The 13,350-nt window shown below is 37.7% G+C and overlaps 1 protein-coding gene across 8 annotated transcripts in view; it reads left to right on the forward strand.

Moving 5' to 3' along the window:
* Positions 1-13,350, forward strand: part of KDM4C (lysine demethylase 4C) — a 272,401-nt gene that overhangs the window by 106,772 nt on the left and 152,279 nt on the right. The window contains exon 9 of one of the 8 annotated variants that reach the window (XM_051642765.1): positions 8,540-8,737. The exons of the other annotated variants lie outside the window; for them this stretch is intronic. Within the exon in view, the coding sequence (XP_051498725.1) occupies positions 8,540-8,665 (126 nt within the window). The 3' untranslated portion in view covers positions 8,666-8,737. Of the gene's footprint in view, positions 1-8,539; positions 8,738-13,350 lie in introns of those variants that run through there. 8 annotated transcript variants of the gene reach the window in all.

Genomic DNA, 13,350 nt, shown 5'->3' on the forward strand with positions numbered 1-13,350 from the left:
CTTTATGGATTTGTTAAGCTGTCATTCTTGGATTTTACCTCTGAATACAACTGATTTGCCCACTCTTGCTAACTAGTGGCATTTTTAAATGTGTATCGTAACTAAAGAGTTTAAAAATTCACCATCCATAATCACTTGTGGGGGAAATGCTCTGGCTGTTACACCATGTAGAAGTTATCCTTTTCAATGTATGTTTACTGTCTTCAGGCACTGGCATAAGCCTGGTGTGCAAAGATCTGTAGAGGGAGTTGTCAACTCTTCTTTATGTTTCACAGAATAATTCAATGCCCTCACTCCATTGCCTGACTGTCCTCATGAGGAACAACATTCCTCCTTAGCTCCAGTCTGCATCTCTTGTATTTCAATTAATGCCCAGTGTCTCTCACCTTCCTATGATCCACCACTCTGGCGGTGTTGTCTTGGTAATCTCATAGGTACTGGTGGCCTGCTGGTGGTGCCCCTCTGTAAGCACCTTAGCCCTTCTCTAGGCTAAAAAAGCTCATCTCAGCCTCCTCATATTTTTGTCCCTCAGTGCCTTGATGAACCTCTGCTGAACTCCTTTATATCTACAGTTTTCAGAAGGGGTGGGAACTGAACACACTATCTAGGTGTGGTCTGATGAGTGCTGAACAGGAAGTGATAGTCACTTCTCTTAACCTGCTGGCTACCCTACTGTTTGTAGAACTATTGGAAGTCTAGATACCAAAGTTGAGGTGAATAAAATCCATTGACAACCACAAATATGGTCTTTTTGTCAGACCAGGCAATCAAGCTGTTTAGGCATGATTCACCCTTGGTGCCCAGAAGGGTATTCCAAGATGACTCCTTTAATGTTTTTTCTCTTAAGACCTAGGAAGGCTAGCTGGTCTGCAGTTTCTAGACTACCCTTTTGACCTGCTTTTGAAGATGTGTGCAAAGTGTGGTGATGTCCAGTCACCAGTTCTTTCCCCTGACATCTCCACATTTCAAACATGACAGAAAACAGTCTCAATATGATATTGGCCAGTTGTTTGGATGCAGCCCATCAGCTGCATGGAGTTGGGTTTGTTAAGTTTTGGCAGCAATTAATGACTTGGCTCTCATCCACTGCTGGTAGTTCATAATCTTCTTGTGCTCTATCACTAAGCATGAAAGGAGGAGGGATCTTGTTAAGACTGGAATGAAGAAAGCATCTCATCCATGTTTGTGCCTCCTGTCACTCTATCCACTCTCCGTTGAGCACCAAGCACATACTTGAATTGCTTGTCTTTTTATTACTAGAGCAGACGTGGCAGCTCTTCTTGTTGCTGTTTGATATCCCTCACAAGTATCAACGCTAGATGAGCTTTAGCTCTGAATACCTACATCCCTACATGTCTGATGAGGTTTTTCTTTTGTAGGCTTTCCCTGCCTCCATCTTGCATATGCTGCCTTGCTGCATTGGAGCTTAGGCTTGCTAAGCGAGCTTCTGCTACATTTAGACATTCTGTTTTTTCTGAATATCACGATAAACCATCCATAGACTTAGAGAATGTTTTCCTTAAATGCATGCTAGCTTTCCTGAACTTCTTTATCCTTTGGGGCTGCCTCGTTTGGCATCCCATCTACCAGTTCCTTCACTAAAGCTGAAATCTGTTCTCTTGAAATCTAGGGTCTGTGCTATGCTGCTTTCCTTCCTCATTCATGAGGAAAGGAAGTATGGTAACAGTGCAGTTACATAAAAAGTAATGTATTTCAATAAAGACTTGAAGTCCAAAGCAGAGCTAATCTCATACTCTGTAGCTGATAGTAAAATTCCACTTACTTGGCACTACCAGGATATTTATTTGACTAATAAATTATGGCTGTAGGGCATCTATTTTGTAAGTTGTTTTCTCACATAAAATTTTTCACTGAGACGTGCAGTCTGTTAATTGATACTTTTCGGTAATGACAGAGAAAGTGGCTGTTCATCGATGGTCTTAAACACAGAGCTTGATTTTGTGTATTTGAGATAGTAATGAGACCTCTATTTTCTGTATTATATGTATTACTTTTGTGAAGGTTTAAGACACCCTAGTCAAAAGAATTCAGCCTTTCAAAATTATGTGAATGGTGCTGTTTGTATATAATTTTTTTTGGGTAGATGGTGGTGACTATTTTTTCTTTTGTTTTGGTTTATTTGACAGGTGACTTTAACTTGGGTTAGTAAAGCATCCAAGGTACCATGTTGTATTTTGCCAGTCTGTGTGTTAACTATCAAACTATAACAGTGTCTGTTAAAAGTTTTGTTATGCCCCTGTGAAACTAGATGAGTATAATGTAAGATATGCAATTTCTGGGAATTCAGACAAACACTGCATGTTAGTAACTGTTCCTCAATTTATTGCCAGTATTTCCTAGTGTATCTTCAACTATGTCATTGTTGTACACTAACTGAAATTAGGAAAAATAGCATTCTTCCATATTTGAATAGGTGATCAACTTTTATTATATTTTCAATAGTAACTGTTTATATTACCTCAATACAGTTGACAAAGTTACAAATAATTGTTAAGAGTGATTAAAAAAAAAATACTGTCTGAGCAGCACTGGCTTGGCTGAATAGAAAGCTTTGTTTGAAACTCAGGAAAAAAAGGAGAATTAATGGACTTTGGATGAAGGCAGGCAACTCAGGGGGAGTACAAAGATGCCATTAGATTATGCAGGTAGAAAAATAGAAAAGTCAAAGCCCAAATATGGCAGCTGCTGTAGAAGACAATAAAAAATGCTTCTGTAGATACATCATCAACGAAAGAAGGCAAAGAATAATCTCCGTCTGTTATTGGATGTGGTTGGAAACAGTGACAAAGGATGAGGAAGAGGCTGAGGTACTCAATGCCTTCTTTGCATTGATCATTAGTAGTAAGACCAGTAGTTCTCGGGGTACCCAGCTCCCTAAGCTGTAAGACAGGGATGGGGAACAGAATGAAGCTGCCATAATCAAGAGCAAATGGATAGTGAGCTGCTGTGCTGCTTAGACACATGGGATTCTAAGGGGCTAGATGGGATCCAACCAAGGATACTGAGGAAGCTGGCAGAAGTGCTCATTGAGCCACTTTCTGTCATGTACCAGCAGTCCTGGCTCATTTTGGAGGTGCCAGTTGACTGGAGATTGGCAAATGTGCTGCTGCCCATCTACAAGAAGAGCCTGAAGGAGGATCTGGTGAAGTAGAGGCCTGGCAGCCTGACCTTCATGCTGGGAAGTTATGGAGTGGAACATGTTGAGTGCCATCATGTGGCCCATACAGAACAACCAAGTGATCAGGCCCAGCTAGCATGGTTTAATGAAAGGCAGGTCCTGCTTGAATAACTCCAGCTTGGACTTCCCACCATTCACGGGCTGCTTCAGGAACAGTCTTCTTCCCTGGCGCCTGGGTCTTCCACAGCTGCATAATTCGTGTCCACCGGCAGCAAATCTGAGTCCATTGGCCACAAAATCCAAGTCCACTGGCCAAGTTCACCCCTCCTGGCACCTTCAGGGAGTGTTCCACCACTTTCCTTCATGAATGGGAAACAGCCTGCCATCTTGCCATGGGTTGCAGGGAAACTTCGGCTTGGACACCTTCTTCCCCTTCTTTCTTGCCAGCCACTGGGATCTTCAGCCCAGCACTGCCTTTCACCTCTCCAGCTCAGCTCTTCTTTCAGTGCTCCTCTTCTTTCAGTGCTCGCTCTGCTCGGGTGTTATCTCGGTTCTTTCATATGTTAATGGCAGAGGCGCATCTATTGTCCCTCTAATGGCTCCTTGGCTGGTTTTGGAGCAGGTGGAGCTTCTCAGCTTCTTAAAGGAGCCACTCCTGCGGCACTTTGCCCACAAGAAAAAAATCCCACCAAACCAAACCAGCACATTTAGCCTGGAGAAAAGGAAGCTGAGGGCATCCTTTACCACCCTCTCCAACTACCTGACAAGAGGTTTTAGCAAGGTGGGGATTGGTCTCTTCTCCCAGGTAAGTGGTAGAACAAGAGGAAATGGCCACAAATAGCACCAGGGAAGGTTTAGAATTGATATGAGGAAAAATTTCTTCACTAAAATGGTTATCAAGCAGTGGATCAGGCTGACTAGTGCAGTGATAGAGTCATCATCCCTGGGAGGTGTTTAAAAGATGGGTAGATGTGGTGCTTAGGGTTTAACTGTTGGAGTTTGCAGTGCAAGGTTAATGGTTGGACTTAAAGGTCTTTTCCAAACTAAATGACTCTCTGGTTCCCTGCATAAGTAAGATGGCATGTTCTTTGTTCAAACTGAAGAGGAAACTGGTTTATCATATGTTTATATTTAGATTCCCTTGCTTGATGGTGTGATAAGCACTGATGATTTCTTGAAATAGAAAATATTACCTGGAAACTTTTAAGGAACTTTAATAAGCCTGACTATTCAAGGCTGGAGAGAAGTGAGATGTCTTTGGTCTATGCTTTAAGATCAGTCTTCCACATCTCTCTCTTCCCTTTTTTAAGCACATCTTTATAGTTGGAGTTTAAACAAGTTCTTGGCCATACCTTCAGTCAAGCTGGGTACCTTTAGAGATGTCAGTGATAACAGAAGATTCGACTGCCAATTGTAACTAAGTCACAATTACATTGAGCTGTTTTCTGAATCTTTGAAAAGTTGCAAAATTGGAGCATGAAAGCCAAAGAAAATAAAAATCTCTAATGAGAATTTGACTGTGGGGTGGTAGCATTTTCTTTTGTGATTTTTCTTCTGAGCCAAATTGAATATCACATTTAAAAATATTGAATTATAATTTCCCTTTTATACTATGTTCTGTTTCAGTACAAATTACATAATGTCAGATTTTTCTGTGCCAGTTAATTGTCTGATTCACAGTGATGTCATTCATACCTCCTGGTGCAGGTTACCTCTGTTTTCTCACTTTCTTCTATATATAGGACCCTGGGTTAAAGTAAAGAGATATTGTAGGTGAGTTTTTAAGAAAGTAATTGGTTCTAGTATTTTAGAGTGCATTTTCATTTTTAAAAATCAATTAACAGTTAATTACTATAATTAAAAAAGACCTGTCTTGACAGAAAGTATTCTTTATATTATTGAGAATGTATTGTATTTAAATACACATCACCTTTACTTCCTGGTTTGTTTGTTTTTTTCTAAATCTGGATTTTATTTCAAAATTGCCATCAAAGTTATATGGAGGCAATTAATTGATCTGTGCAGGGGCTACTATTTTGTATTGAAATTACAGAAACTAACTGGTGTTTTTGAAGAGTAGGTTGCAAAACATAACTTCTACATGTGAAAACAAGGTAAATATGGAAGTCTTCCCATCACCTGTAACTGTAGTGCTGTATATGTTGTCCACTTGCACCTTGTGCTTTTTACGTGAGGAGATAAGAAAGCGTTTTGCATTGTACTGTGTGGTTTGGGAGCAGGAGTGGCTTTACTTTGTGTTTGAACTGAGGCCTGTAAAGCATGCAGAGCAGCTCAGTACCAGGGTATGAGACCTGGTTTTGAAGCAAGGAAAAGATTGTCCCATGACTGTGTTGGAGATGTGCTGCGTACACAGTATTGTAATTCAGTTGCATGTCTGTTAAAGAAGCTACCATGAGGCTGTTTTGATGATTAAGTAACTAAATCTCCTAGTTGTCAGGCTAAGAAACAATGCACACATTTTTAATTGAAAAAGCATTTCTTCCAAGTCTAGCTCATAATGATGTATTTGCTTGCAGTGGTTTGGAGATGTTAATTCAGACAACTGAAATGTTCAAAAAGTATTGGTGTCTGGAAAAGGTTTGAGATTTATTTGCAGAAAAACAGACAGTTGTAGAGATTGAGACTGTACGCTTGATGTGAGGCAATTGGGCTGAGCTTTTGGAAAACAAATATACATGGACAATGTTTCATTCTTTAAACATACTTCATTTAGAGTTATTGGTTCCTTCAAGACTAAAGCCTTCTTTGGTTTAAAAGAGCTGTGAAAGGCTTTTTGAATTACTAGTCATAGATTCTGAAACCAAGACTTGCAGACAGGCCAACATAGTTTTGAGCCCAGTTACAGATTTCAGCAGCATCTCCTCTGTTGGCTAGCAGGCTGTGAGAATCATGAACTTTCAGGATGCATCAGAGAAAGAGTCCTGTTAGATGAAGGTGAAAAATCTGAGACAGATTCCTTTGCCCATTACTCTACTCTCTCATTGTATTAAAATGTAAAATAGTTGCTACTTTTCCAAGTAGCAAATTCTGTTTCCCAGATACCTAGAAATGCAAGTTGAGCAAATTAGATTTTTTGAGTAACAGGGTTGCGAACAAAGTCAGCTGGAAGGGTAAGAAACCTTGAGCACAAGTGATTAAGTCATGAATAAAATCTGGGCTGAAGAAGGTGTGGAGTAGTGGGACTGCCTCATTGGTAATTTTTTTTCACTTTTCATGGATATTTTGAGATGATTATTATATTATGTTCGATGAAGAAATTGATCATTACTGTTTTAAAATGCTTTTCACTTGAGGGAGAGGCTTTTCACTAAGTTGTTATCTTGCAATTGTGAAATCATGTCACAACCCTAGTATGTTTATCTTCTCCAGTGTGGAGAAAAATGTCTCTTAGTCCTAAGTGATCTTGTTGCAGAATTAAGAGAGAATTCTCATATGAAAGCAAATTAAGAAAACTTGGTTTATTGACTAGAGCAGAGTTGAACAGATAGCACAGGCACTACAGTGGTATTGAGAACCAAGTTACAATTTTATGTATAACTGCATTTTAGCTTTCAGGTTTTGTCCCTATAGGCATAGCCTCAAGTGGGCACATGCTAGCCACCACAGTGTCAAACACTGCAATTTAATTTGCTTGTTTAGTGGTTTAAAAATATGGTCCTGTTCAGTGTAAGTAAGAGGAATGGGGGCTGGCAGCTGGGACCTGGTCAATGATTAAGTACCACCAAAACGTTATGACTGCTTAGCTGATAGCTGTGAGAACCCTACAGGATGTTATTGGATAAAATAAATGCAATTGTAGATAGTATCAGCAGCAACAACAGGTTTGCTTTTGTTGTTGTTTGTTTGTTTTTGTCTTTGTTTTGGTTTTTTCTACTAGTGGTATGAAAGTATTACTGCGATTGTAGAAGACCATAGTAGAAGTCATCTTAAAGACTATGCAGTTCTGATCACTTATGTTCAAGGAAAGTTAATTCACAAAGTTATTGAAAAGAGAGGATTCTTATATGAAAGCAAATTAAGAAAACTCGGTTTATTGACTGGGGCAGAGTTGAACAGATAGCACAAGCACTAACATGGTATTGAGAAATAAATTACAGTTTTATGTATAACTGTATTTTACCATTCAGGTTTTCTCCCTATAGGCATAATTTTTATGTCTGTTGGATGGATTCAGGACAGCAATTGAGATGTGGGTAACCAAATACTCTGGTTCTTTGACAGATTTGCTGGGTTTAGAAACCTTGTCCTTGCAAGTATGAAAATGTTCACTCCAGTACAAATATGAACAAATCACAATGAAATTTTTATGCCTGGTGGAAGTGAAGTGCCAGATTGGGGTCATGTAAAAATAGTTTAGAAAAACATAACAAAACACTTTTTTCTTTTCTTAGTATTAAAGTGGGCAGCCTGGTAGGGCAAGTCAGGAAAAAGACGAGTAGTGTAGGTGTAATTCTGTGGACGTTAACCAGAACTGCAAAAGCATATGAGAGGAATAGGCTTATTTTTTTCCAGAGATAAATACTGAGCTGCAGAGGAGGAGAACAAGAAAGTAAAAAAAAAAATGTTACCTTTTTCTTGTGCAATAGAAATAACCATCTTGATTCTGCTTTCATTTTGTCATTAGAACCACTTGGTCTTACTTCTTTTAAACTGCAGAATTGCTTGTTATGATCCTCAGAAAGGAAGCCGTAGTAAAATCCCAACCTACCTAAAAGCTGTTCTTAAAAAATAGCAAAAGGAGCTTGTGTGTTTTTAAATAGGTGGCTTTTAGTACTTACAGTATACTGCTTGGTATATCTTTTTTCCTTTTTTTTATCCAATTTCCCCTATAATCAGCCTGAAAGACATAAACACTAGAAGGAAATAATCCTCATGATCCAGACCTCAATTGGTAGGTGCCTATTAAAATAAGTTAGTTCTGGGAATTTCTGTGGTAATTACACTTTTGTTAGGTGATTTGTTTAATTGTGCTTGTTACTATAAGAAGAATGTGAACTTTGGTAGAGCTTTTTAGCAGTTCTCTTTACTGCAGCTGACATGTTCCTTCAGAATGTTATCACTGAAAAAGAAGACATAGCATACAATGAATCAGTCACAGTTCTTTCGGTATTTGTTTGTATGCAATACAGAAGAAGTTGGAAGTGGTCATTTTGCCTTTTTAGAGTGTACAGGGTAGAAGATGTGGTGTTTGGTAAGTAAATGGTATGCAGAAAAAAGATTTTAAGGTGTGCATCTTGCTACTCTTTTTTCCTGTAGCAAACATTTAATACATTCTTGTGATAAATTTTGATAATAACACCAGTGTTTCTGACCCTGGTTGCAATCTTTATTTATAATAGCTTTTAACTCAATTTTTCTTCTGTTTGTGTCTCTCTGTAGGCCAGTTTTACTTGCCTCTTCTCCACCAAATTCACAAAGCTTTTGACTCTGCAAGGCATGGTGCATCCTCAGCTTCCAGTGAAGTCAACAGAAGCTGAAGAAACTTTGCATTTTCTCAAAAGATAGATAAGCTTAGAGGCAACTTATCAAAGAATATAATTTGCAGCCCCTCTATCTTCCCTGCTTGACTTCCTGATTGTACAGGTCTTGAATTTAAATTGCTACTTCTTTTCCAATAGGGTTGGTTACAGTTGAAAAGAACATCAAGTAGTGTTCCCCTTTTTGTGTCACGTCCTTCACAGTGGCAAGTTTAGCGTGCACTGCATGTGTCTATTAAGAATTAATTCTTTAACTGTATTTTAGTGAGAGAGCACAATATGGTATGTTCCAGTGCAAGAACCTTAATTCCTTACGCAGACATATGGCACAGAATTATCTACTTAAAGATGGAACAATCTGATAATAATTTGGTAGAGTGACATCTGCACAATAAAATAAGATGCTGATCACACTGGAAAAGTAAACGCAAAAGTTCTATTCTAACTATTCTGACATCATCAGAAAGCCATTATCATTCCTCCATGGAATGTTAAAATTTAATTAACTAATTCGGTCTTATCACATGCAATATAAATAAAAAATAACCCTATTAAGTATTCAGAGACCCATGCTGAACACAAAACTTTTAAGTACTATTTTCTAGAATTTGGATTTAAAGCACTTACAGATGTTTAACAGGGAATAAGGAGAAAGTATTAGGAGAAAAATAAAAATTCTGTTGTCATTTCCATCCTGTACTGAAGATGTTTACACATCCTGTTCTATTCTCCATAGTTTAGTTTAATGTCCTGTTGGTCCTGCCATCAAGATATGTAATTTAACATCAGTCTTTACTTTTGGGAGAAACTGAGTTAACACAAGGGCAAAATTACAGCCTTTGCCTGGATAAAATGAGGGTGATTTTTACATTCACATGACTAAACATCAAGATGGTAGGTCTTCTATCTTATGCTTCACTATGAATTTCACCTCCATCATAAATTCTTCAAAATGTAATGGAAATGCCCAGAAATTTGAGTTCTGCATTGAAATTGAACTAATTTGTATTTGTGGAGTTGGGATTCTTAATTAGCATTATTATAGAATGTAAACTGTTATTTTATTTAATTGAAATATCAGAAGTTTTTTATATATGCAGCAAGCAAGGAAAATTTATATTAAAAATTATGGACATCAGTAATGAATTCTCATTCTTCTGCTTTAAGTTAGGTACTACATTAAGGTAGTTCTCTTTGGTAGGAATGATTTAACTGATGTCACAGAGAGAACTTTTTTAGTGCAAGTGTTTGTGGGCAGAGTAGGGGTTTGAGTTGGCCTCCTTATTTCAGTTTTGCAATACTAAATCTATAAAAAATGTATTTAATGTAGAATTACAATAGTCAGTACTATTTCATATTGATCTTTTTTTTTCTCTTCCTTTAAACCTAGTTTTACCATTGTGTCAAACAGCCAGGAAAAATGGCTTTTGCATTTCTTACTGGAAAGCTCTTGCTGTTCACATGTTTTTTCTCCTTCTTTTTTCCTCCTTTTTTCCTCCTGATTTTTTCTTCCTTTTCCCTGAAGAACATATATATGAAAGTAGAACATACTCATGTAGGTTTTCTTCTTTACAATAATAGATCACAATGGTAAGGCTTTTTTGGGCACATAAATAAAATAACTACATATAGTGATTTTTTTTTTTAACACATCTATAGTTACAGTCTTTTTTTTCTGGTGTCACTGTATAGAACATACAGATGTGGTGTTTTTTGACATCAGAAATACAGTTGGCTGGAATGAATTTGAATTATCTTAGGCTGGTGTTTACTGCATGCCAGCATATGGAACTGATACCAGTTTTTTAATGATAAATTTCAGGCTAGCTGCATGTGGGGATAGAACATCTCATAGAAATGTATGGGACTGTTGGAAGTTAATACAGAGTTGATGCAGAAATTTCTTTCACTCTTCTGATGTGTTCTGTCTGACTAATAGACTTTTCACAGATTAAAAAGCAACTGGGATATCATACAGAACCATTCGTTCAGCCTTATCATTTCTCTCTCTGCCAAATACAAGCCTCCTGTAATGCTTCTCAGAGGAAAAGGCATGTAGCACAATATTCTTTTGCATGAAATGCAGACTAGATATTTTTATTAAGGTAAATTAAATTCCAATAGCAGTTTTATTTATTTCAGGTGGAATGAAAGTCTTTTATATGGACTGAAAATCAGTAAAAGAATATATTTTATGTTTTTTAGATAACCATAGTAATGTGAACTCTGCATAGTCTTTTGTCTACCTGATTAAACCAAATATTCTTAAAGATATGACAGCATGAGAAATGCAGTATTTAGGTTTTTATGCTCACCCAAAATACATAGTTAAAAATATTCCTATTTAACATCTTAGATGAACTGATTGTGAGGAGGTAAAGCTGACTTCTCAATTATCTTTAAAATGCAAACACCTGCTCTTAATGAACTGTTTATCCTAAATTTTGGGTCCAATCTGTAGGAAGGTAGCCATGTTTTTGTTTTGCTTATAGAAGCTTAATTAGTTTATATTAGACTTCATGACTGGAGAAATTCTTTATCTCCCTGCAGTGTTGTGGGAAAATATCTCCTAGTAATTTAGCAGAAAAATTTAATAAGCAGCACATCACAGTAGCACTCTCTCACAGGCAGAATCCTGATCTATTGTCAAAACATAAGGAGCAATTGGCTGGTGGCAGTGATGATCAATTTAGATGGTAGTTACTGAAAGAAGGCATAGAGATCTTAAATGATCCCTTTTTTCTTCTACAGGTACAAAAAAATGAATACTGACAAAATGGCACGTTCTGTATTGCATTCTCTTTAATAGAAAAAGGAAAAAGAAACAACTGAAGCAAGCATACTTTTTGATAAGAGCAAAGTTGTCATGACAGTGTGCTGCCTCTTGAATCTACTTGATACAAATGATCAGCATTTGGTAACATTTTTGTCAAGTTCCTCTTACTTCATCATAACCCTCACTAAAGAAGTTTCTAAATCTTCTGTCTTCACTTACACAGCCCTTTGCCTTACTCACAAGAAGGATGTGTGCTTGTTGAAGCGTGTCCAGAGGAGGGCAGCAAAAATGATCAGAGGGCTGGAGCCCCTCTCTTATGAAGACAGGCTGAGGGAATTAGGGTTGTTCAGCCTGAAGAAGAGAAGGAGGACCTTAGAGCAACCTTCCAGTAGCTGAAAGGGGCCTATAAGAAGGCTGGGGAAGACCTTTTCACTAGGGCATATAAGAACAGGACAAGGGGTAATGGTTTTAAGCTAGAAAAGGGTAGATTTAAGTTGGATGTTAGGAAAAAGTTCTTTACTATGAGGGAGGTGGATCACTGGAACAGGTTGCCTAGAGAGGTGGTGGAGGCCCCATCCCTGGAGACATTCAAGGTCAGGCTTGATAGGGCTCTGGTCAGTCTGTTCTAGTGTCAGATGTCCCTGCTTATTGTAGGGGGGTTGGACTTAGACGACGTTTAGAGATCCCTTCCAACCCATTACATTCTATGATTCTATATTAGAAGTGTTTTTAAGTTTCCCAGGGAGCACGTGTGTATAATCTTATGCAGATTTTAAAATACTAAAGTACAGTAAAGAGGCACACTTGTCGTGTCAAGAATCATCTACGACTACTTACTGATGAAGGCAAAAGTGCTTTGAACATGCTTCTCTACAATCTCCTAATGCCCAGGAGTTGTGGTGGTGTACAATGTAAGTTGGTATAAACAGGTTAATACTGCAGTCACCTATCCTGGAGAGTAATGATGCTTTTATGCTTTGCAACCACACAGATCTCTGGTCATACTGCCTTCCAAGCTTCAGAGGATGGCTTGAGGGTCTTGTGTGCATGTACGAGTGTGTGAGACCATGGCTGTATCTGGCTGTCTGTTCTTTTACACAGATGAACAGGTTCGGGTTCTGAAGTTCTTTTAGTGTTCAGTCCTATATGGTAATGATGTTCTGCAATACCAAACTTTTTTCATTCTCTATTTCCTCTGCAGCAAAACACGGTCCTACCTAATGCATCACAAATTAAATCTCAGAATAAAATGAGAAAAAATGTTTTTTTAAATGTGTGCATTTTTTATTGTCTGTACAGTCAGGTACTGACTACGAGGTATTTCTTGAATCAAGTTGACCATCTAGCCTAATTCTCAATTGGCTAATGACAAGTCAGTGTTTTTATTCTAAGTAATACTGATACTTGCAGATATTAGCTACACTAGGTTTTTGTAAGACAAAGAGCTAATGAACTGAGAGCAGTCCTGTCATAGACAGCTTTAATAAAATGTGTTGAACCAAAGATAAGGCAAGTAATTCTAATACCTTAGTAAATGATTTTAAATTTCTTATCTAATAATGAACATGCATGTTCCATGCTGACCTCCATGTATCAGCTTCATATTAATTATTATCTATTTTAAAACCTGGTGATATTTAGTTTGCTTAAACTCTCATTCTCTTTTATGGGCTCATTAACATATAAACAAATTGTATCTGATATAGCTACAGAGTTAGTGTGTTTTGCTTCCGATGTTTTCTAAAATGCTTGACCACCACTAGATCGAAATTATTAGTCCTTTTTCAGGCAAGTTCCTGCCTTATATCCCTAGTTGTCAACATAGGAACCATGATAACTGCAGCAATATAACTACTTCAGTGAATAGTGAAGTAATGTTTATTTTCCCAACTCTAGGGCAAGGTAAATTATCTGAGGCATCAGATCATCATCTTCTG

The sequence above is a fragment of the Apus apus genome, chromosome Z (genome assembly GCF_020740795.1).
Source record: "Apus apus isolate bApuApu2 chromosome Z, bApuApu2.pri.cur, whole genome shotgun sequence".
In the NCBI taxonomy this organism is placed as follows: domain Eukaryota; kingdom Metazoa; phylum Chordata; class Aves; order Apodiformes; family Apodidae; genus Apus; species Apus apus.